The sequence below is a fragment of the Gopherus flavomarginatus genome, chromosome 10 (genome assembly GCF_025201925.1).
Source record: "Gopherus flavomarginatus isolate rGopFla2 chromosome 10, rGopFla2.mat.asm, whole genome shotgun sequence".
NCBI lineage: Eukaryota > Metazoa > Chordata > Testudines > Testudinidae > Gopherus > Gopherus flavomarginatus.
In genome coordinates, this window is record NC_066626.1 from 22,971,799 (window position 1) to 22,995,909 (window position 24,111).

The 24,111-nt window shown below is 45.3% G+C and overlaps 1 protein-coding gene across 1 annotated transcript; it reads left to right on the forward strand.

Annotated features, from left to right (window-relative positions):
- The first annotated feature begins 2,001 nt into the window (after positions 1 to 2,001).
- On the forward strand, positions 2,002 to 24,107 carry FLACC1 (flagellum associated containing coiled-coil domains 1). The gene is made up of 15 exons (XM_050916829.1): positions 2,002 to 2,112; positions 2,777 to 2,851; positions 3,639 to 3,696; positions 6,532 to 6,665; positions 7,819 to 7,839; positions 9,758 to 9,851; positions 10,908 to 10,969; positions 13,109 to 13,206; positions 14,172 to 14,224; positions 15,143 to 15,242; positions 15,868 to 15,971; positions 16,576 to 16,638; positions 18,167 to 18,256; positions 20,949 to 21,058; positions 23,214 to 24,107. The coding sequence occupies exons 1-15, from the start codon at positions 2,009 to 2,011 to the stop codon at positions 23,290 to 23,292; spliced, it is 1,245 nt and encodes a 414-aa protein (XP_050772786.1). The 5' UTR covers positions 2,002 to 2,008; the 3' UTR covers positions 23,293 to 24,107.
- The last annotated feature ends 4 nt before the right edge of the window (positions 24,108 to 24,111 follow it).

Here is a 24,111-nt window from a genome sequence, read left to right on the forward strand (position 1 = left end):
CACAGCTGATGCCTGCACTTTGCTTGTTCATTTGCTAAACAGGGGATGAGAGTCTCTGGGTTGTCAATCCAGAACTTCTCATGTAAATTACATTTACCTTAAAACATTATTTCCTCCTTGGGAATAATGGGCTTCTTACACTCTGTACACCCATTTCTCTCTCACAAGTTTCTTGTACACCCTTAAATCATTTCAGACGGACTCTGAGCAAACGAGTTTTGTGCACTTTCTCTTTAAGATGGAATGAATATTAGTAGCCAATGAAGTGGCACTCTCCTGTTTCCATGGTGACAAGGGAAACTAACCTTGTCTAGGGAGAAGCAAAGATCTTGATAAGCAAGAGAACCTACCAGGGCTGCTTTGTTTGATAAACTTTTAGGGGTTCCAGTCTCTGGAAACGTCTGGACCCAAAGGATAAAGCCAGCTGCTGTATGAGAGTAACACAAAATGTGAAGGTTCCCCCCCCTTGTTTTGTTTGCGATTCAGATCTGCAAAGGGGACACAGTCCAGAGCTCTTGGGTTTTATGTTTTAGAAACTAAAGAACTTGAAACTGCTGCTAAGACCCAGAAATGTTTTTAAAAAGCTGTTAAATCCAATAGCGCATTCAGACAAAGTTCTTGAGGGCTTGGCCCCCTGGAAGCCCCAAATAGATTTCAGGTTGTCGTTTTGTTTTTTTACAAGTAGAGCGGGCCTGATTTTTAGAGGTGCCAGTACCAGAAGCTCCAATTGACTTCAGCTGGAACTGTGGACCCAAGAGATCTAATTGATTTATATTTGTTGTGGGCTCTGTTCAGCTATGGGGTTTCTAAGCATTTTTCAGCAGATTAGAGTGGGGGGGGGGGCAATCTCAGCTTTATACACCTTGGAAACAGGAAGTTTTGCCTGAATAGTTGGCCTAATTTTTTCCATTTCTAAATGTGATCTCATTACTCTTAGTTCTACCTCTCTTGTTAGCACACACAATAATCGCTTGTTGGTTACACCCTTCCAATACGTGTAGGCTATTACCGTGGTCCAACCCCCACCTTTCCCTTAGTCCTCTCCTAGCTCAATCTAGGCTACTTTAATCTTTCCTGTATTCCCCAATAATTGTTCTTCTCTAAAGTGCCTCTAAATTCTTTCTAGTGTGATGATTCCATGGCTGAGTAGTGATGGTGTCAGCAGAAGGTAGTTTGGTAAATTTGTCACTGTTTTTTCCCATGTTCTGTGGAGCATGGGAGGTGGCCAGGAAGAGAAAATTTCATGGCAGTTTTGAAGAGTGGGATAGGATGCCAAGGGCCTGGGAAGAGCACAGAGTTGAAGGCAAATGGAGAGTGCAAAATGGAACCCATCAGTTGTTAGGGTTTTTAGAGCCTCACTTATGATGCACCTGGCATGCTACTAGCAAGACAAGCCAGAACCTTGTACCTATGGTTACACTAGTGATCAGTTATCCTGGTCTGGTTGCACCACAGGCATATACAGCAGAATGTTTGCCTGCCTTCTCAGTGATGTTATAGCTCTCTCTGCCGGCCAAAATTGCATTGATCTTTCTTTGGATCATCAAAGAATAGATATGTCCCAGCCCTACTTGTAAATGAAAGTAGTGAATCTCCATGACCATTTGAAAGTAGCCAGCTGTTTGTGAAATCTCCAAAATCCCTCCCCTGTCCACTGTGTGTCTGGGGCGGATCACTGTATGAGTTAGGTAGTTGGTGTAAATAAAATGGAAAGATACTGTGCTTGCATATAAGATAAAGGTCAGACTTGGAAATCCTTAATGTGTAAGAGTGAATTCTGTGCTCAGATAGACGTGTATAACTTTTACGGAACTCAATGGGAGTTGCATGTATGCATCCAAAGGCTGAATTTGCTGTGTATACAGCGGCTGTCTTGGTCTCCCATAAGAAGAAGGTGATATTTTATCTGATTTACAAAAAAATTCCAAGACTAGTAAATGCTTCTGAATCGTCATATCTTTATTTCATCTCCAGCCTTTTGCCCAGCCAGGGTTCCTGCTATGCAAACATGTCTCATTCCCCCTTTTTATACTGTGCCTGTTGGGACCCTTGGAATGTGAGGGGTAAAAGGCTAATGAAGACCATGCCAGGCTTACCGAATCAGAAAGCCAGGTAAGCAGAAGCCATTGGCGGAAGAGGGAATTCCAATCTTTCTAATGCTTAACACCAGTTTCTTGTGTTTATCTTTTATTTGGGCCCCATTAATAGTTGGGGGGGGTAAGTTATATATACCTACAGAGAAATGTGTTTAAAGTTACAGGTAACTCGTGTGCATACTGATTTTTGTACAAGTAATGTATTACTCTTTTATGTACGCCTTTCCAAATGTATTTTACACAAGTTATGTTATAATGAGTTTAATGCTGGTGTCAGGTGCTGTGTATGTCATTTCAAGCCCAGAGGGAAGAGATGGGACTACAGGAGGGCACTACTGAGAGGCTACTGTTTAGATACACTACAGCTTATCTTAGCAGAATTCCAAGAGGCCATAACCCAAACCAAATAACTGGAGATTTGCTGTAACATCCGAATATAGATTCAGGGCCAAAGTCTGTCCAAAATTACGCCCAATGCAATCTTATTGTGAAGGCATTGTGATTGTACCTGCGGTGTGGCGAGGATACAGTCTGTTCCCACTATGAAAGAAGCTGGCTAAAGGACTCCGGGCAGTATAATGCTTGGCTGCTCTCAGAAGGCTGAGTTGCCATGATTATGTAAACCTGGGTTGTGCCTGTTCCATAAATATGTCTGAATCCTGTTTACATTTTTAAATCAGGTCCTCTTCACTAGGCATGATCTTGAAAAACCAAAATAGTTTCCTGTTTGCTCTAAAACCTCCCAGCACATCCAAGTAAGTATTTGTCTTTTTCGAGAAGGAGAGTGGGGGGCTCAAGAGTGGTGTGTGACATGAAATGGCTTTCCAATGTGCTAACGATCCGCAGAAAACAGAGAACTCTTATTAGCAGTCCTAAGACTTCACATGACTAACAGCCCAATAGTACTAATGTTAAGGTAATTTACACATGAAGCACTAAAGCCTCAATGATGTGGAGTCTCGCCAGTGAATGCATGTTACAGAAACCACTCTTGCTGCGCTGTCTCCTTCCTTCCACTTAGGCTTGTCACAGATTTTTTTTAAAAATGAACTTCAGGGTTTATCAAATGGCACCTGGACACACGAGCTGAAACATGGACTGTCCTGGTGAAAACCGGACAGGTAGCAACACTACCGGACGCATACACCGAAAACCAGACTGTCTGGGTGAAAACTGGATGGGTGGCAACCCTATCTGAGTGGTGGTAACTGCCTAGTATAGAGCACCAAAACCTCCGTGAATGTGGCTGGTGTTATTGTACATACATATACAGTATGTGATAAACAAAATCTGAGTCCCTCAGATAAGTAATAACATAGAGAGATCACAAGCAGCTCTCAGGGAGTCTGGTTGGCAAACTCAGTATTGCTGTACTCACGCATCACTACAAAAAGGGGCACTTTTGTTCTCACCACCCTGGCAGCCCACAAAAACTGGGCTTAACTGAATGTGCCTGGCTCTGTTGTTTGAAGTGGAGCAGTTTTCGTCATTGAGCAACTCTACTTGTCTGCAACTTTCTGAGAAAGTGCTTTTCATTTGCAGAGGGATGTTGCCTCACAGAAAATATGGATATCGACTACGAAGCAGAGAACCACCTGATGTGAGTAGAACAGGTGGGATCATTTGCAATAAAATGCTAACAAGAATTTCTTCTTCAAGTGATTGTCCACGTGCCTTCCACTCTTGGTGTGCCTGGGCCTCTCGCAGAGTCGTTGGAAAATTTTCCCTCAGTGCTACCCATCAGGGCAACTCGAGCACCCACTACTGCCTCGCGCCACCTGCACCGATATAAAGGGCCCAGCTGCCCCTGGGCTCCCTCAGTTCCTTCTTAGCACCTGTGAGGTTCATTGGAATTTTTTGTCTGGTCTTTGAAAGTACTCTTGGTGTATCGTTATACGTTATTTGTAGTTAGCTTTCTAGACTTAGTGTGAGTTTTTTCATTTTTGGCCCCAGCTGTTTTTTGTTTTTTTTCCATTACTTGATACTGAGGGATGCCGTGGTCATAGGGCTTCAAGCCACGAATCTCTTGCCTTAGGCAGATGCCCAGGAAAAACCCAAACTCGTGCTTCTTGAAATGTTTAGGAGAGGCTCTTATTCGGACTCTTGAAAATTGACTGGCCTCTGTTTGTTCACTAAGTTACCACGATCTGAACTCTGTGCCCACCTGGGTACTAACTTTGTTAGATTGGTGGACAGACCCACTCAGTGTTTGTGGAGTTGTCTGCCCTTTGTCTGCCCTCAGTCTTTGCTGACTGGTGACAGACCTGTCTGCTCTGGGGTGGACAGCTCATCTGGGCCCCCTCGGAATTCAACGTTTGTGGCCCTCAAGGAATCTCTCTTCATATCAAAGCCAGAGAGCCAAGGACTGCCCACCTCACCTGCCAGGCCTTCCTCTACTGCATGTCTAGGGGAAGAGCCAGTTTGTTTTCACAGACAACATGCAGCGATGTTTTACTTTAACAGTTGGGGGAGCTCGCTCTTCACTGCTTTGTCAGGAAGCAGTTCACCTATGGAACTTTCCATGGTCAATTCAATCAAACTGAAAGCCTCTTACCCTCCAGGGGTGCAGAACAAGCTGGTGGCCCTCCTAATCAGATCATTTAAGAGTCACCACAAATAGACATATTTAGAACATGAAGTGCTGACAGTTTTGCTTCCTACAAGGCTACAGTCCTGCTTCCATCACAGATGCTACCCTGGACAAACGCAATTACACTTTTTTCCCCCAATCCCACTCCTACACAGAATGATGCTAAAGAATAAGTGGGACCAGACCCAAGGTATATTAATAGCCTCAGCGTGGCCTCAATAGCACTGGTTCTCCACTCTAGTGTATCTGTCAGTGGCAGCTCCAATTTCATTTCTGTTGAACCCAGACTTGATCTCCCAAGATCATGGACAGTTGCTCTACCCAAACCTGTGGGCCCTTCGTTTAACAGCCAGGAGGCTCCATGGCTAAATGATAGAAAAGAGTCTTGCTTTCAGCAAGTTTGCCATGTCTTGTTAAACACTAGAAAGCCCTCTACCAGAACTGTTTACCTGTCAAAATGGAGGTGTTTTTCTGTCTGGGCTCATCAGTCTGGGGTCTTGCCAATATAGTCTTCTATCCTGCATACCCCGGACCATCTATTGCACCTAAAGCAGCAGGAGTTAGTGATTTCTAGTATCAAGGTCCACCTGGCAGCAAGATCCATTTTCCATCCCTATATGAGTAACCAGTCTGTATTTCCTAATGATATGAGAATCAGGTTTGTAAAGGGCCTGGAAAAGTTGTCCCTTCAAATAAGGGAACCTATCCCTAGGGACTTGAACCTAATTTTGTTGACCCACTGTTTGAGCCTCTAGCAACATGGACTCATTGACTCGCCCACTGTTTGAGCCTCTAGCAACATACTTCTTGCTGCACCTATTCCTAAACGTAGCTTTCCTGGTAGCTATCACTGTGTCCAGGAGGGTGGCTGAACTGCATGCTCTGACATCCAAACCACCTCATGCAATCTTTCTTAAGGATAAGGTGTACTTGCACCCTCATCTGAGATTTCTCTGTAAAGTGATATCTGATTTTCATAATAACCACACAATTTACTTATCTGTGTGTTACCCAAAACCACATGCTAATAAAGAGGAGCAACATCTGTACCCCACAGATGTTAGAGAGTGTTGCCTTTCTACATAAACAGGACTAAATGGTTTTGTTTGTTAACCCAACTGTTCATCGCCTTAGCAGATAGAATGAAGGGTCCTTCTGGTCTCTTGGCTAAGAATTTCGTCTTGGATAACTTCCTGCATTCATGTTTGTGATCTGGCAGGTATTTCCCCACCAGGCATAGTGTTAGGGCATGCTGTGCCAGTGTTCAGGGGAAAATAAAGACCTTCGCTGCCTGTAGTTCTTAAAGATCCCTTGGCACTTGCAAAAGCTGGGGTGTCAACCCCTCTAATCCGGAACAAACTTCAACTTGGCTCATTAGAATTCTGCCCAACTTCCCCTGCAGTTAATCTGGATAAGGTATTCTTAACTTTCTGCCCTCAACACTGGGACCCTGCTGGGGACACCAGGTCAGCAGGAAAATTAAGCAAATTGTAGCTGCCTGGATCTTGGGTGCAGAGATGCTGTGCATGGCAAATGCTTGATGTTCTATCTTACTACGGTGCTATGAAGGCAGCTGGAGGCTCTGTTGCAGAAATGTATGGGCTGCTCTTTACCCATGGGCCAGCATAAAACACAAAAGCCATATAATTGAACAGATCTGATTCTACTTGATTTTAGGGAAAGGTCCTTGGATGAGGAATCCCATTTTTCCCTTCTGCTGGTACAGGGAATACTTTAGAAAACACTCCTGACAGTTTCAGAGTGAGAGAGAGAGAGCATTTTAATGGGTTTAGGGTTCCAGACACTAGATTTCCTGAGCTGAATATCTTCTCTTTTGGCCCCCAGGCTTCAGAGGAGTTCATAGAAATCTCACCTGGTTATACCTTGACTCGAAGTAAAGAACATCTCTCCGTCACGCTAGGAGAGGAATTTTTTGAAAGAAAAATCGCTGAAGAACCGGCCCCGCACTTTGTTCCCAGGTAATCTTAGAAAATCAGTTAAATGGTTAAAATGGTTCCGGTCCCCCTCCACCAAAATAATAGTGTGTGAGGAACCTGTGAAAGCTTGCAAGAGGGGAGATGACCCTCATGAGCACATGCTGCATAGACAAGGGGTCTTTGTCTAGCCCAACTGAGTTACACCAATGTAAAGCTGATGTGAGAGCAGAATCTGCCCCAAGGTAAACACCTGGTGTGTGTGAAGAAGGAGATGAAGAGTCTGATTCTAATTTAAGTAACTCGGGACCGATTCCATTGACTTCATAGAAGTGAGAGAAGAATCAAGCTTCTCTCTGGATTTCTGGTTTGTGAGAGTTTTGGGTCCTGTTTGTTGTTCTGCACGTGGCACTCCCAGGTTTGTCACAAGGTGTGCACTGGAATTTGATCGTGCTGCTGCAATTTTAGAATTAGTTGTACAGTCTCAGCCATAGTGGTCTGCCTTCCAAAGGCCCAAATGGGGGATAAGGAGCCAAAGTGAGGGATGCTACCAAAATAGCTTTTTTTTTTAATGAGGCGAGTTTTATTTCTGTAGCAAAAATAACATTTTCTTAATGATGGAGTGTTGCTAAGGCAAACAGAATGGTAAAAAAAAAATGGGAGAGCCCCAGGTTGGTGTGAGAGGATCATTCAGGTCCAGACTGAAGATCCAATAAGAGATCTGATCTCAGCTTTTAGAAGAGGCCATTTCTATAGCACAGTGCTAGTTGAACGAAGTGTAACTTTGGTGCATCTGCCTCAGGTGTGTTCATAGCTCTCTGCTTTCAGGCAAATTATAAGACAAATAAATGCTTTGTTTCTGACTTGCACTGAAATGTCTGTACCTGGCCTTCTCACTAAGCACTCCCATCCACTTCACTGTCTATTTTTTAGCACGTACCAACAAGGGATGTGTGTATGTATGGGTGTTGAGGCTGAAAAGTCAATGTAGAAGCATTATAGGTTTTTGGGTGTTGTATAGTATCCTGCATTATGGGAAGAGTTGCTAATGAAACAAACTTCAGAGAACATTCAGTAATGATCCGTACACCATACAGATGCAGTCAGGTTTTTGCTTTGCAACAAACTCATGTCATCTGCTCTAACTCAACCTGCGGAAGTTTGAGAATGTACATTTAATCTTTCACTCTCTTTGCAGAAGCCCAGTGAAACTTGAGACGTGAGTATTGCTTGTTTTCTGTTTGTTTTGGGTCAAAATAAAAACCGTAAACTTTATGTACATTTTTAACCTCCTTCTCACCACCACCTGCAGGAATCTCGTTTCATTCCTTAACCTGAATGCTGTTTCTTGGTTAACCAGTGACAGCAAGATGTGCTGTTATATACACAGTGTCTCCCTCACCTCCTTCCACCCTGGAGATGGGACGCTGTTGTCCCACTGCTTGTTTTGTGTTGAGGGCTGGAAACTGAGTCTAAATGTAGATCTCCTGTGAGGAAAGCAGATGTTAGAGTAAGAAAATAGTGTGTATATTCAGACCTTGTTCAGCCAGTAGCCATTTATAGTAACTGAATACAGTTTGTAAACTACTGTGACATGAAATAAACCCTGCTGATGACCCAAAATCTGGAGCCAAATGCCTCTTAATTTTGTGTGATTTGGATTTGAATGTTGTGTTCTGGGACTATCAGATGCCAATCCTTGTGCAAATGTTGCAGCCCATTAACATTTCAAATTATTCTGTTTTAAATTTTAATATAATTTGATCATTAAGTTTGGTCTTTTCCTTTAAATGTTCTCATCCCTCCATTTGCTTTCTCTCTTTGGAGTGCTCTTATGACCTTGAATCTGGTATCTAGCTGCCATTGGGAGGATACTAAAGGATACTAGAAGTGAAGGGTTCAGTAAAAGCCCCTCTGTGGTCTGGGACCCAGCTTTCATTCTCTTAGCTCTAACAAGCTAAGAGGCAGCTTGTTTAGTCCCTTGAGAGGAGCACATCACGTGTTGCTCAACAATGGTCCTTCCAGCTGATTAAGCAGCAACATTGATGGTCTCCAGGGGGAAGAGTCCTGCCTGGTCCACCTTGGACAGAAAGGTGGTAGCCAAAGCATGAAGTCTTCAGGATGCTGAAAAAGAGAGGGGATGACCAGAGAGGGTCACAGGGAAGTAGTGGATAGAGAAAGTTTCCCCAATTAAACTGAAACTTATCTAGAAGTTCTGAGCACCAGGAAGCAGATTAAAAGATTTGTACTACAAAAGACCTGCCTTTTGGAGAGGGAAATACCATCCATTCAGTTTTAAGTCTCATGCTTCCATACTGAGAAATGCCCTTTCTTTCTGCAGATGAGAGCTGTAATCCTTAGAGACAGGTAGGGTTGCCAACCCTCCAGGCTTGACCTGGAGTCTCCAAGAATTAAAGATTAATCTTTAATGAAAGTTTGTCATCTGATGAAACCTCCAGGAATATGTCCAACCAGAATTGGCAACCTTAGAGACAGGGAATGATACAAAGGTTGATTGCTGTTTACCAACCTTTCAGTGTCTGCAGTGGTCACTGTCAGAATTGGGATTGTAAAATTCACCAGAACGCAGTGCTGGAATAAATCCGAGACCCAAATGCACCAGCTCTCCACAAAGATGTCCCACATTCTGACCGATAATGGTCAGTGTCTGTTTGCAGGAGCCCACCCTCTCCTCCTTCCCTGTGTGCATCTATACACCCTCCCTTCTCATTGTGCCTCATTGGGCAGGATGTCAAAGCTTGTTTTTCTCTGTGACCTTATTTTCCTCTGGTGGCCTTATTGCTGCTGAAGGGAGCAGGAAAAGAAGCTGCACTGGAAAGTAGGTTGCTGGGCCAAAAGAGCCCTAAAGGAAGGGGACGGCGTCCCTACTGAGTGGGTAAACCACTGATAAACATTTCCTCATACCGCATGGTAAGACAGGCTGGGGGAAGATTGCACACCCATTCTGCAACCCTGCCGCCTCGAGTGGGAGAAGCAGTGCGGGAGCTGACACCAGCCCCAGATGCTGAATTCTAGTAGTGATATTATTTCTATTTCCACCACTGCTCCTGTTAAAACAACAAGATTGTCCCAGCAATAGTCTCCGTGCGTGATGGAAAGATGGTGTGTCATTGTAGGGAGGATGTTATTACTGACTTAGAGGAACAGATTGCTGAGCTGACAGACATGATGGAGCAACTGCGCAGAGATCACCAGGCCTCCCGCAAACTGGTGAGTCCACTTAGTTGTCATCTATCCCTTCTTTTCAGAAAGTGCTCCACGAAGTCAGTGTCGGAGGAAGACTACAGGGAAAGGACTGACTAGACCACACAGCACTGCCTGGATCCTTTCAGTGCCATTATTAGTGACTGACTGGCTAGAATGCACCCAGATTGCTAGGTGTCCACATGTCTGCAGGAGTCAGTGTTGTCTAGCAGTTAGTGCAGAGAAATGGCAGGTGGGGAACTTGGCTAATTATTTATGTACTATAAATGTGGATTCCTTTACAGCCAAACAGCTGCTTCGTGGAGGGCAGCATTTTTAAAACCACCTAAGTCACTTGAAAGTCACGGGGACTTGTGCTCCCAAGTGAGTTCACCGCTTTTGGAAGCCCACCTTGAACGACTTCACTGCTGTTTGAAATGTAGAAGCGTTTGCTCTGATTGCAATTGGTGACTCTGAAAAAAGAGCAAGGGCTTAGATAATGAAGAAATCTCTGCATAACCAGCCTAGGATGGAAAACAGTTAAACAGCATGTTTTTCAAGGGGAAAATGAATAAAAAGAATGCCTTCTCTGTCCTGGGAATTGTAGCTATCACAGTTCTGAGCCCACTGTGGACAGGATTTTTAGTAACCTGACTGGAGTTATGTCATTAGCAGATATTTTCTCTCAAATAAATGGTAGGGTAGATACATTTACACCAGGGGTTGGCAACCTTTGGCACGTAGCTCACCAGGGTAAGCACCCTGGTGAGCCGGGCCAGTTTGTTTACCTGCTGTCGGCTGATCGCAGCTCCCACTAGCCGCAATTTGCCACTCCAGGCCAATGGAGGTGATGGGAAGCTGTGGCCAGCACATCTTTCGGCTCACGCCACTTCCTGCCTCCCCCATTGACCCGGAGCAGCGAACCGCAGCCAGTTGGAGCCACAATTGGCCGAACCTGCGGACATGGCAGGTAAACAAACCAGCCCAGCCCGCCAGGGTACTTTCCCTGGTGAGCCATGTGCCAAAGGTTGCCAACCCCTGGTTTACACCTTAGTTAAAGACTTTGTCTCTTTTCCTTTCAAGTTGGAGAAGGATATGGAAGAAAAATGCAATGAGATGCAACAGGAGCATGAGAATAAGATCAGGTACAACTGCTGTGCTATGCAAGGAGAAAGCACATATGTGAACTGAATGCTGGAGACCATAGTTTTCTCTACAAGGTTTTATATCTTGTGTGGTTTTGGATGTTCAGATTAAGAGACAACATGGCAGTATGTCTTCAACAAAATGAGCCAAGCTTGGGATTGACGCACTGCGATCTCTATACCATAATTATTATTGGGGCATCCAGATCCAGTGGCTTTGAATCCAGGCCAGAATCAGGCTCACTTTCCAATCCTGGATACCGTGGGAGCTGCAGTATCATGAGGTCATCTGCACTTAGATTTTGTACCATGACTGGTGAAGATATTGTGAGATTTTATTCTCTTGTGATATTTCCATCATCCATAGACCAAAATGTGACGTGAACAACTGTTCGTGTGAGATCTTAGGCTGGACGCCTTTCTTGGAGTAATGGGAGGGCATAGCAGTGTGTCTGCCAGTGTCTCACTGTTTTTCTTTACTGACCAGCCTAACCTTGACTTCATGTTGTGTTGGGGACATCAATGTTTCTTTCATGTTCCTACTTTGTCCAGACACTTAGGGTACCACGCTGCCTTCAACTGATGAGGTGCTAGGTGCCATCCGCACATCGTTGGCATCTGAGTCCACAGCATGATGTACCTTACTATAGGGGTCTTGCATACTTGTTGAATGAGTGGTGGAAAATCTGAGCTGTGCTGCTCTCTGTAGCTAATGGTCACCCTGGATCCATCAGCGCGCTCTTGAAGAAGAAAGAATAGAGCCAGCTTAGCACAATTGTGCCTCCCGCCCCCATCACCCCAGGACTTTCAGTTGGCTAACGGAGCCTTTTGGCCCAGTCCTTTCTTCCTACTATACCCAGCTGTGAAGTCTGAGTTGGAAATGATAAATCTACATTTTTATAAGGTTCATCCACACTGTGGTATCAATGGCCAACAATGAGCTCGTCAGCTTGGGAAAGGTTATTGAGCAGCAGGGCCGGCTCTAGGCACCAGCGCTCCAAGCATGTGCTTGGGGCGGCACTCTGGCTCCTTTTTTCTTTTTTGCTTGGGGCACAAAATGCTGGGAACCGGCCCTGAGCGGAGGTGAGCTGCGGCGGTGGGGGACATGGAGAGGGCTGCAGGAAGTAACGCTGGGGGGGGCAGAGGAACCGCTCCCCCCCAGCTCACCTCCGCCTCCTCCCCCAAGCGCTCCACTCCTCCCTCCCTCCCTCCCTCCCTCCCTCCCTCCCAAGCTTGCCTGGGAGGGAGAGGTAAGAGGGGAAATGCGGCGCACCTGGTGGAAGAGGCGGGGCCGGGGATTTGGGAAAGGGGTTGGAATGGGGCAGGGAAGGGGAGGAGTTGGAGTGGGGCCGGAGGGGGTGCAGGAAAATTTTTTTGCTTGGGGCGGCAAAAAACTTGAAGCAGGCCCTGTTGAGAAGGTGGGGTGATGGGCTAAGTCTAGCAACACCTGACTTCCTCCAGCAACCCCATATGCAGTAAACTCTTACTTCACAAACCAGAAAATATACATTTGAAACTAATATATAAACTGACTTTAAACGCCCCTTGTACAGCATCACTAACTTCTGCTCACATCAATCACCTCATTAGAAACTAATGCACTTAGAATGCAGAATGAAAGAAGAAAAATAGTACCAAGAGTAAATAAAGTAAGATAAATGACTAGCTGGGACATGCCCAGCACAAACAGAATAGATGATGGTGTGAGATGCCATAAAGCTTCTAATGACTACTTGTTTAGGAAGATCTGCATGACACATCTACAATCCTCTCTGCCTATCAAATTACACCCCAGGTTATATTTTCTCCACACACAAAGAGCAACCATATACTTTCAGCCTGGTTGACTTTTATTTTAAAACAAGAAAGAACAAAAGTAAAGTCTCCGGGATATGCACAGTGTCTCTGTCCTCTGGCAATTTACATCTGAATTTACCACAACATGTCAGCCGCCTCCTGCAGAGTCCTAGAAATGTAAATGTGCAGTACACAGAAAACAAAATAATGTACACAGTTACAGTAACCTGGCCATTCACCTCCTGTAATTATTCCATCACTATAAACGATCGAGTGGGTGGCTGAGAGGAAAGTGTGCTCTGTGGCTACCTGCATTGATGTGTTTGTGCGTTGGTCACACAGGGGACTCCAAGAAGCTCACTGTGCTGAGCTCCAGGCCTTGCAAGTGCAGTACAAGAAAGAACTGAGGACTGAGAGGGCCTCTGCACAAGAGAAAATGGGTATGGACAGGCTTTCCGGGAAGTCTGAGCCCTGTTGTTTTCATGGTTACTCTGAGCTGGAAACTCCTGTCGGGTTCTTTCCCCCTCTAGCATATTCACAGCAGCAAACTCTCTTTGGAAGCTTCCCCTGGCTCTCCATGCTTTGATATTGAAAGCAAAGAGGGATCTGAGCTGTGACTGTCAGTACTAACTGGGGAAGAGGGATAGTTGTGAAAGAAGGTGGGTTGCAGCTGGTAGAGCGTCATCCTTTTAAATGCTAGCGTTGTGCTAGAATTATAAACTGACGTCAGAAATCATGTCCAGATCTGGATTAGCTTTAGACTGGGGTCTGTGTTCTGAGGCTGAATTAAGGTTATGGTTGAGATTCAGTTATGCCAAAGTCTCATGCAGTCTTGAGAGATTTCAATCCATAATAGCAGGAGGGGATTGGAGAACATCTGAGCTCCTCAGATTTCTGCTGCCTTGAATAATGCTCACGTTTCCAAACAGATATTGATTTCAGGGGGAGGCTGCCCAGAAAACTTCTTGGATGGCCAGCCAGATCTTTTGCAATTTGCTGGTACTTTTGTAAACAGAAATGAAGAAAATCTTTCAATTCAATGACTGTAGCCCAGCTATTTATTTATTTAATTTTGGGTGCGTTTTGGTGCTCAGAAAAGTTACTGACAGGTGTCTTCAGGCCAGCTGTAGGCTCAGCAGATATTCCATGCAACCTGCCCCAACACAGCTTCAGTCCACTTCTAATTCTGAGCCTCCTTTAAAAAACAGAATTAGTTTATTCATTCTTAGTCCCATACTATGTGGTGGAATCTGTTACATAGACGTGTCTTGTGGGATCCGAACTGAGATGCCTAGTCTGCTTTCATGTTACCTATTCAGAGTTTTAGTGCAAATCTCCATGGCTGAGACATTCCTGTTAAAATTGCTGTATTAACTACATATCTTGTCCTTCTCTTGTTGCTCAGAGGGGATGCAGAAGGAATATAAGTATCTGAAGAATGCTTTCCGAATGTACCAGGTGAGATTTCAGCAACCCTGCAGTGATCTCCAAAAGTGGATCAGGTCCTGCTAGTCTAATGCTTAGGGCTTGGCTACAACTACTGTTTAAGTTGACGTAACTTACATCACTCAGGGCTGTGAAAAAGCCACCTCCCAAACAGCGCAAGTTACATCAACCTAAGCGCTGACCAATCTGCTGCTCTGTCGGAGGGAGACGCTCTCCTATCAGCATAGTGCAGCTGCACCGATGTAGCACTGCAGTGTAGAATAGCTCTTAATTTCCTAGGAAGGTACTGCAGTGAGTGCACACACACACCCCGCCATCCCCTTTGGCACACAGAGTCCCCGATGTGCTGGATTCACTGCAGTTTCACTATGGGTAAGGAGGGCAGGTTATCTGAAACCCAGGGGTGGGGGACACTACCCTGTGCACCACAGAGCATAACTTCAGTGATTGCTAGCAGGAGCAGCACGATGGATGCAGCTGGAGGTGTCTCCCTCACCCTGTGGAGGAAGAGTGGTGTGCAGTGGCCACAGAGGCTGTCCCCACAAAGGATCTCCCTCCTTCTGCTCCTTTAGCCTGAGGGAGAGCTTTCTGGTGCATCACTTTGGGATTTGTGGATGGAAATGGCTATATAGTTGCTAACTACAACTCTACCTTGATATAGCGCTGTCCTCGGGAGCCAAAAAATCTTACCGCGTTATAGGTGAAACCGCGTTATATCGAACTTGCTTTAATCCACCAGAGTACACAGCCCCACCCCCCTGGAGCACTGCTTTACCGCATTATATCCGATTTTGTGTTGTATCAGGTGGCATTATATCGGGGTAGAGGTGTATCTTTTTACAGCATAATTGGAGGCAATGTGGGAGATTCAGGAGCAGTCAGAGGTTTTGGAAGATTTTCTGAAAATGCATATTGTCTGTGTGTGTGTAGGACAGTGTTTCTGATGAAATGGAGGAGAAGTGGCTGAGAAGGCAGGCTGACTGGAAGAAGAGTGAGAGGATTGAGCGGGAGAAGGCCTTGTTACAGCAAAGTGAGTAAACAAGGACACTTGTATTTACTGTGCTTTCCACTGCATGCATCCGATGAAGTGGGTTTTAGCCCGCAAAAGCTTATGCTCAAATAAATACGGTAGTCTCGAAGGTGCCACACGTACTCCTGTTCTTTTTCCTCCATATGTCGCTTCAGCAATGTGCTTATCTCTTCCCTGCTAGCCCATTCTGTAGGAAGTGTCTCCCTGGATAAGGACATATTTCTGGCTACGTTGTACATTGTGCCACATCCAGAGCCTCACAAAGTAACACCTGTGACAGCTACAAAGTTACCATGCAAAGAAGAGAGACTGCAAGAGGAGGAGAAGGGAGCAAGACAATGACTGAAAAAGTGATCCAGTGTGTGGGCATGTGTATGTACATGCACTCAGAACCCAGGAATGGGATGAGACTGTGAGAACATTCTCCTTCAGGGCACCACCCAGAGCTGTCATTCGTTATCTGGTGCTTAGATACCGTAGTGCTTGGGTGGTAGAAATATTGAATGCAGCTGAAATGAGTCAAACACCTCATATCCATGTTGCCACGTACATTTGTGTGCCTCTTATACAGAATTAAAATGGATGATTAGGAAAAGCCCTCAGACCTCTGTCTTTCTCTCCACAGAGCAGGAACTGATGAAGAAATTTGAGATGGAGAGAGAGCATCTAAAGAAATCATCTCAGAGTGGTAACTACATGATGAATAAACTCCCACAGCAGGAAAGAGAGGTAGCTAGTCCTGAGGGAAGCATAAAGCTACATGTTGAAGTGCTGCAGTTCCCATGAACTTTTACTGCCAGTAAAATAGTAGCAGGTTTATTATAAAATCCATGTGTCTGTGGTGTTCTTATCCTCTGTTTGCCAGGAGCTGGGAATAGGTGATGGGATGGATCACTTGATGATTACCTGTTCTATTCATTCCCTCTGGGGCGCCTGGTATTGGCCACTGTTGGAAGACAGGATACTGGGCTAGATGGACCTTTGGTCTGACTCAGTATGGCCGTTCTTATGTCTGTTTATAAGGCTCCTATTGCTCAAAGGCTCAAAGGCCTGATGCTCTGAGTAAAGGGAGAGATAGGGACAGGCTGGATTCAAACTATAATCACAGGATAATTCTGTTAAACCCCAAGGATCCTAAGGAGCACGGGGCATGTCAGACACCTTCCAAATCACTAGTTACTTGTATTTCTGCCTAGCAGTTACTGTCTGGAAGGTCGTGTATTTGGTTTCGCCTGTTGGATTGTGCAGGTGGTTGGAATCGGCTGCTCGCTGATGAGCCTAGGAATGTTACAGACATGCCATGAACTGTGCACAAACTGTGTGTCCTTTTCAGGAGTTTATTAAACAGCACCAGGAAGATGTGGAGAAAATAAAAGAGTTGCAAAACATCAAGGAGGCAAGTATGGCAAAAAATGGAATGCAGTGGCACTGAGCAACTGCATCACATGGTACAGTCTAGATTTCTGAGCAGTTCACTCTCACCCAGTCAGCAGGACGGGACTTAGCTGTGGTATTCAAGCTTCTGGAGGGGATAATGCAAACTGATCAGCTCCCCTTTTGTGCACTGTTTGTTAATAGGAGAAGGAGCCACTCGGGGAATTTAACTGTGATTTCCATTGGGAAACGAAGCTTGATTCTGGGTTCTTGATGTAGCCCTGGTGCTTTTATAAAACCTGAAATAAAAAACTTTCCAAATAAGGGCAGACCCCAGACAGGGGGCCTGGCCGGCCAGTGAGCCACTTGGCCTGGGTGTCTGAAGGCTGTTATGATTTAGTGCAGCCTCTGCTGGCTGGGCTGCTCTCGACCCCTGACTGTAACACAGAGCTCTGGGTTTCCTCGGGGGAATGTCTATGCTTGGAGTGTGATTCCCACCTCACTTGAGGAGACATACCCAGGCTAGCTCTCATTGTGCTGGCATGCTAAAAACAGTGTATCTGTGGCAGAATGGGTGGTGGGAGGGGCCAACTGTCCATCCAAGATCCTAGGCACATCCTCAGGGTGGTTAGCCCATCTCCACACAGCTACACTATGTTTTAGTGTGCTAGCTCTGATTGACCTAGTGCAAGTCACACCCACCTCTCCAAGCGTACACATATCCCCAGTGGGGGAGTGGTTACGTCTGCTCTCCTCTAGGAGTGGCTTCCACTTCACACGCTGCTGCTGTGTAACTTGTAGCCCCTGCCCCATTGCGTGGGAAGGGGTAAATCTAGGGACTGCTCTAGCTGTGGGCAAACTGGACACTCCCTAGGGTGGCCGATTCTGCCTAGGACAACGAGTGGCCTGGCCAAACCTGAGCAGCGCAACAACCCCAGCTGCTTGGTTGCAGTGCCACTCACTCAGGCTTGGCCCAGCTACACCCTCCCCCCCATGGTGGAGGGATGGTCGGGCCAAGCCTGAGAGAGTGGCACTCGAGCTGGTGCTAGCCCCTTCCCTTCTCCCATAACCACCTAACCATCAGAAGGCTCACCATGCCCCCCCGCCGAACCTGAAAACCTGACATGCCCCGTCACCCCCCATGCTGACCTCTGTTCTAAGGAGCACAAGGGTTGTGGAACACTGCAGTTTTGCCTAAGGTGGTGGGTTATCTTGAGAGACCTCTAGGTAAATCAAGTTCATATGCAAGAGAGCTTATGCTTGACTCTCCTCTAGCCCAATTAAGTACAAGGACAGCGTGGGTAACTAGTTGACCCCTGCCAATAGGAATGAATCCAGCTTATAAAAGCATCATGAAAATCAGGGCAATGGTATGTCCATGCTTCTGTTCAGGCCAACCCTCGCCCCCATGTGGTGCAGACCGTGACACAAGTATTGGAGAGGGATGGCAATGACTGGGAGAGGCTGATGGGGGCTGCACAGTACATTGGGCTAGAGAGAGAGAAGCCCATTTTATCCAAGTGAATGTGTCTGTGTTTTATCCAATCAAGTCTCTGGAAGCCGATTTGAAGGAGAAAGACCAGATTCTCAAGGCTCTTACCACAACGATGCAGAACGCTCAGGTGGAGCTTAAGAAAGAGGTGGGAGAGTGTGTGTGATGTCATTATGAGTAAGGCTAAGATTTTGTCACAGATATTTTTAGTAAAAGTCACAGACAGGTCACAGGCAAAGAAGAAAAATTCACAGAAGCCATGACCTGCCCAGCGGCTGCTCCAGGCCCCAGCATGCCAAGTGTGTGCTTGGAGCGGCATGCCGTGGGGGGCACTCTGCTGGTCGCTTGGAGGGCAGCAGGCAGGGTGCCTTCGGCGGCATGCCTGCGGAGGGTCCGCTGGTCCCGCGGCTCCGGTGGACCTCCTTCAGGCGTGCCTGCGGAGGGTCCGCTGGTCCCGCGGCTCCACCAAACAGGATGATTCTGTATTTAGCCCACTGAAATCCTGATACAGCTCTGATCTAAGTACCAGGACAGTCCAAGTGAAGATAGAACCACATGGCTCACATGTATTGTAGCACAGACAATACCTAAAGATCAGTTGGGGTTTGCGGACATCTGGAATATTGGAGTACAAAGGACAGGGTGAAGAAACAGGCTTTCAGACTTACCCAAATTCCTTGACTTTTATTCATTTAAATCAAGCACTTAAAAGCAGTTTTGCTTTGAAAAGCACCCACGTAACAATGACACCTTCCTCCTCGGCAAATCTGCTCCCTGCTGTTCAGTCAAATCTGCTGACTTTAGTAATAACGTTGCCGCTTTTTCATCCTGTTAATTCTGCAGAACCATTTAGGCTCCTAGGTCACTTAGTTACTTTTGACGATGTTACGTGCTGTATTTTACCCTTTAAACTGAGCATCTTTGGTCTGGGAATTATTGTAACAATGGTCCTGATTCCCACATTTATCATCTCCAGTCACGTTTCAGAGCAGAATTGCACTTTGTTGTGCTAGAAGTAGTTTCTTGAGTCTGGTTAAGGTTGTCTCTGAATTTCGGTTTATTGGAGGAGGAGCAAATGTAAGGTTGTTTAGGTGTTGCACAAACAGCAAATTCCAGCGCATGGCTATGTGCTCATGAGTGGTGTGTTAAGGTTGGGGTCAGAATTGCACAGTTAACCTTTGGTGGGAAGTTCCACGCCTTACAATGATTGGGGTGAGGTTATTGATGTGTGGGCTGAACCATAGCTTTTAGACAAGCACTTACATACATCAACTGTTACCATTCAAGCCTTGTTGTCGGCCAATTCCCTTTTTTCTCAATAGTGCTAAGGGGAATAGTGTTGGGATCTGGAGGACAAGAGGATGCATGGTTGGGGACAGGTGTTAAGGAGGGTGTTGAGAGTGTTGGGTGAGGCGCAGCATGGTGTTGAGACAGACTTTTGGTAGGATCTCTGGGGAGAGTTGTGAATTAGGAGCCTGGTATAGGAGATCCAGCAGGAGGTGTTAGGGGAGGAGAACCTGTTTGGGGAGTTGAGTGTCATCAAGATATTTGCAGGCTGCCTGCAGAGGCAAGAAGGCATAGGCAAGTGAGCCCCAGGTCCTGGGGTTTCTGTGTTGGGGGGGGAATCCTTTCTGACACTGGTTCGGAATTCCCTGGCAAAATGAGGCCTGTCACCCAGTGGGCAGGATTTCCCCTGTGCTGAGGAGGAAGTGGGGATGTGTGTATTGGGTGCAACTTCTAGAATCTCACATTAAGCCCTCACAATCAAGACATCCAGAATCATGTTGGAAAAGGTGGGCTGTTTTTGCACTTCTAAAGCCAAATTTCTTGTGGATTGTTTCTGTGCATTTCTTTGACGTTATTAATATCTGCTGCTGGATTCAGACTGGGGGTGGGAGCATGTCTTCTTGGTGCATAGAACAGAATTTGCATTAATATTATATCAAATGACCGGAGAACTGCTCTGCTGTATGCCGTAGGTCCCATACACCAGTAATAGCTGGCTGACTACTTCTCCTATAGCTCATGTGGTAGGGGCCTGTGCTTTTGGTGCAAGAGGAGCTGAGTTCTATCGTCACCATTGCCGAGAAGTTTCTAGACACCATAGCATTCAGCACACTGCCAGTGAAATTACTAGAGGCCCAAGGAATTGTTACAATACAAATGCCAGTTGGCTGCATGACCCGTTCAGTGATGTCTGAGAAAGATGAGTGGATTCCCTTCCCCACTGTGTGTTTGTGGTGAATTTTCTGTGTAACCGATGAGGAGTAGCTGTACTAAGAATATGCCGACAGACTCTTAACTGTAGTGACGCTCTGATTATTGCCCTCTGGTTAGTTATAAGTAGGGTACATCCTGCCATAAGAACAGTAACCAGTGGCATTCTGTTTGCAGAGAGATTACTGTGATGTCCACCATAGAAGCAAATGGGAAATTAAAAACAAGTGTGACTGACTGTACTGTGCTTGGCAGGTCAGCCTTTTGTGACTAGCGACTCTGGGATCCCACTCCCTGTTAGTAATAAGTCTTTCTATTGCATTCTGATGCTGCACCACCATGGCCCACCTTTCTTGCATGTTCGTGTTGTCTCACCCAGCAAAGAACTCGGGCTACTTCAAATCTGTCAGTGTTTGACCATTCTAACATCGAGCTTGGGCTGGTCCATAGCAGAACAACTGGAGGAAGAGTGGGGCAGAAGTTTTTGCCTGCTTAGACCGGTCCAGACTGATTTCTGTGTTTCTCAGTCATCTCTGCTGTCTTGTGTCCGGCTGTTGTGTAAAATCACTCATCCCGTCTGGGTACAGCAAGTGAGTAACTACCTGGTGCTCCTTTTTCCCCAGAAAAGCAACCTTTTGGAGCTGGAGAAGAACATTCAACAGAAAATCTCGGCAGTTGAATTAAAACACCAGCTCAATATCACTTCCCTGGCAGATGAAAATGCTTTTCTGAGGTAGGAACGAAATCTAAGTATTTCAGCCCAGATAGCTTCAACTAACAGCACCCAACTACATGAGCATTTACTAGTTCACTCTTTTTAATCATTCCTACTTACACTATGAGGCTTTGTCAGTTCTTTCATTCACAGTAACAGCTGATTTTATATCCAGACATTCTCATGCAAGTGCCATCTGCCAAGCAGTTTCAGCAGAGCTGTGCTGCCCACATGGAATCACCAAGAGGGTATAAACATTCCCCCTGCTCAAACTTTGGTGCCTTAGAAGAGCCTCACAAGAAGCTTAGACAGCCTGTCAGCTTCCAGAACATGGGCTTTGCAATCAGTGCAGCTGCATGTAGTGTCTACATATCTGAGCTCTCACCAGGGAGAATGTTAATTATACTTGTTTGGTGTTTCATGATAAACCCATTGTGACACAAAGTTCCTGGAAAAATCCTCCCCTCCAAGCAAATATGCACATCAGTGAGGCAGAGGCTGGCAGTAGCAATGCCAGCCACGTTTTTAAGAGTGCACTATTTTCATGTGAAAGTTATCCAAACCCTATCAAAAGTATCCCAGTCCTTAAAATAATGATCACCTACAGCATTGGAGGCGCAGGAAGTGAAACTCACCAGTCTGGTTTCACTAAGGTGAGTGAAGTGTAAAGAAAAAACAAATGGAGATGACAAGGTTAGGGTGTTTAAAACACATTTTCTAGTTCTAATATACAAGATGGTGTTAACACAGAAAAAAAGCGTGTCTTTTGGAAGGAGGGGAGGAATTTTTTCCCATTCTTGGTCATTAAATCTCCGTTCCCTTCTTGAAGTTACCACTGTCGCAGTTTACTGGAATTAATAAAGGGAGGGGAGGCTGTGAATTGCTGCCCTTCCACTGTTCAGTTTGGTGGCCTCATTTTAACTCATCAGTGATCATTCTCATTGCTTACTGTGGACCACGGCACTCAGGTTCCACAGTAACCAAGATGAATCTGTTGCTGGGCCAAGATTTAAGCATATTAATGTATTGTTTACTAAAGATCAGGGCTTAAGTTACAGTGGAAATAGAGCTTCCGCTTGTGTCTGGCAAAGGAAATCCACATGAGGAGGTTGTGTGGGAGCTGAGCTTCCTATCGTGTGAGAGATCTGGGGCCAAACAATCAGCAAACTGATCATAAGCGTGAGTCTGCTGAAGTCAGTGGAGTTGCACCTGCTTACCTGGCAGTCTTTAAATTATGTAGCCTGTATAGTAACTGTAGCCAATGACTTTAGTTTGTTCATTGATGTTATGATTAACGTGTGTCATATATAATCATTGTAAGCTATATAGAGTTAAATTGTAGGATTATATAAGTATGAGACTCCTCAGTATGTGGAAGGGATAATCGTGTATTGGATATCTAAGTAAGGCTGAAACGCAAGACCTACGGGCTGAGGCCTGTAAGATTTTAGCTTAGCTGTACTAGGCAACAGAATTAAGAAATGTTAATATAAGTGACCAAAGAATAACCTGATGCCCTAAGATTACGGGAAAAGATGTACCATATGGCGATATTGCAGAAAATTAATAGTAAGAATAATTTTTTGCTTACAAGATACTCAGTAGTTACATTTTTCTAACACATGCCCTACCGCAGGGTGCACAATGTACATAAATGTTAAAAAGCTATAGACAGAATCACATTATAAAAGGGTGCCCAGAGCAGGAAAATTGAGCTTGCTATGGGAAACTGCAGCAAGAATCATTCCTCTACAGATGATCAATCCATGAGAGACCCATCAGATCCTAACACTATTGTTAAGGATGTGAGTATAAATATATTTGTAACTTGTGTATGTCTGTATAGAATTTCTATACGCTTGGCTAATCCTAACTTTAACTGCAACTTTAATAAAACTTGTAAAACAGACTAGACCTTGTACTTGTGAATGTATTTGTGGTCACTACCCTTGGTCTTTATGTGTTCCTAGAGACTCTAAATCTGAAGCAAGCAGCAGAGGTGATTTTCACTCTGCTAAGCTTGAAACTCTAGCCACCAGAGCAGAACCCATGATGGTGTAATACCACATTACAAAATTCACTTTAAATAAAATAAAAGCCTACATAACGGAGGCAGGTGTGAGTAGATACTCTACTGTCCCTTTTGTAACACTTCCCCTTCCTATCTCCACAGACGCAAACTGATCACAAAGAGGGAAGAAGCATTTAACGAAAGAGTCCGGCGAAAGAGTCAGTTGTCAGTACTGCTCTAATGAGAATGTGATCTTGTTACTAAGGGAAACTTGCTGATGATGGTAAATCCAAACGTAACCATATGTTCAAGTTTATTTTCCATGTCTGTAGGCAATGCCAAATCTGCAGTCCCTCACTCTTCCAAAACCATATCAATCAATCATATCCAAGGTGTCATGTTTTTGTCCTATCGTTTCCTTATTCTCTATCCTGTATTGCTTCAGGCCACAAGTCTGCTGCAAATCACTGTTCTTGCTTGTTTCCAGACAGAGAGATGGATGCTGGCCCCAAGTGTGTGTGCTGCACTGTGATGCTCAGCTGAGTCTTATCTCTGCTTAAGCTCTCTCCTGCCAGGCCAAGCTGGTGTGGTGTAGATGAATGGTGCTCAGAGGCTGTTTTTATCCCCTTCACTAATCATTACTACCGTAGTTATTTGCTGCTATAAATGGGGATGCTCCTCCTCCCAGGCAGTCTGACTTCTAGTCAGAGTCCTTCCTACACTTGGCTGAGGCTATATGGACTGGACAGCTAACTTTGTTGTTACTTACTTTTAGTTTATATCATTTGCAACCCGTCTTTACCTTGTAATAGCATCAAAGCTCATAAGCCCAGCAGTGCTTGGAGTCCCAACTACCAAGGGAGGTGTTGCAAGTAGTGAGTGTGGTGACTGTGGATATTTGACATTCTTCTGTGCTCTGGTACTAGAAGTAGGATTTGAAAACCAGTGAGGTAAGTAAATGAGCTTCCCCAGGGCTGCCCAACCACTTCAGGCTTCCCTAGGGTTGCACCTTCCCAACTGATTTAATTCTTAGGTTCCTAAAAGCAGGTGCTCTGAAATA

Coding starts and splice junctions, on each gene's coding strand:
- FLACC1 (XM_050916829.1), top strand. CDS start 2,009: ATGTCTCATTCCCCCTTTTTATACTGTGCCTGTTGGGACCCTTGGAAT. Junction 15,243..15,867: donor GAAGGCCTTGTTACAGCAAA/GTGAGTAAACAA, acceptor TTCTCTCCACAG/AGCAGGAACTGATGAAGAAA. Junction 15,972..16,575: donor TCCCACAGCAGGAAAGAGAG/GTAGCTAGTCCT, acceptor TGTCCTTTTCAG/GAGTTTATTAAACAGCACCA.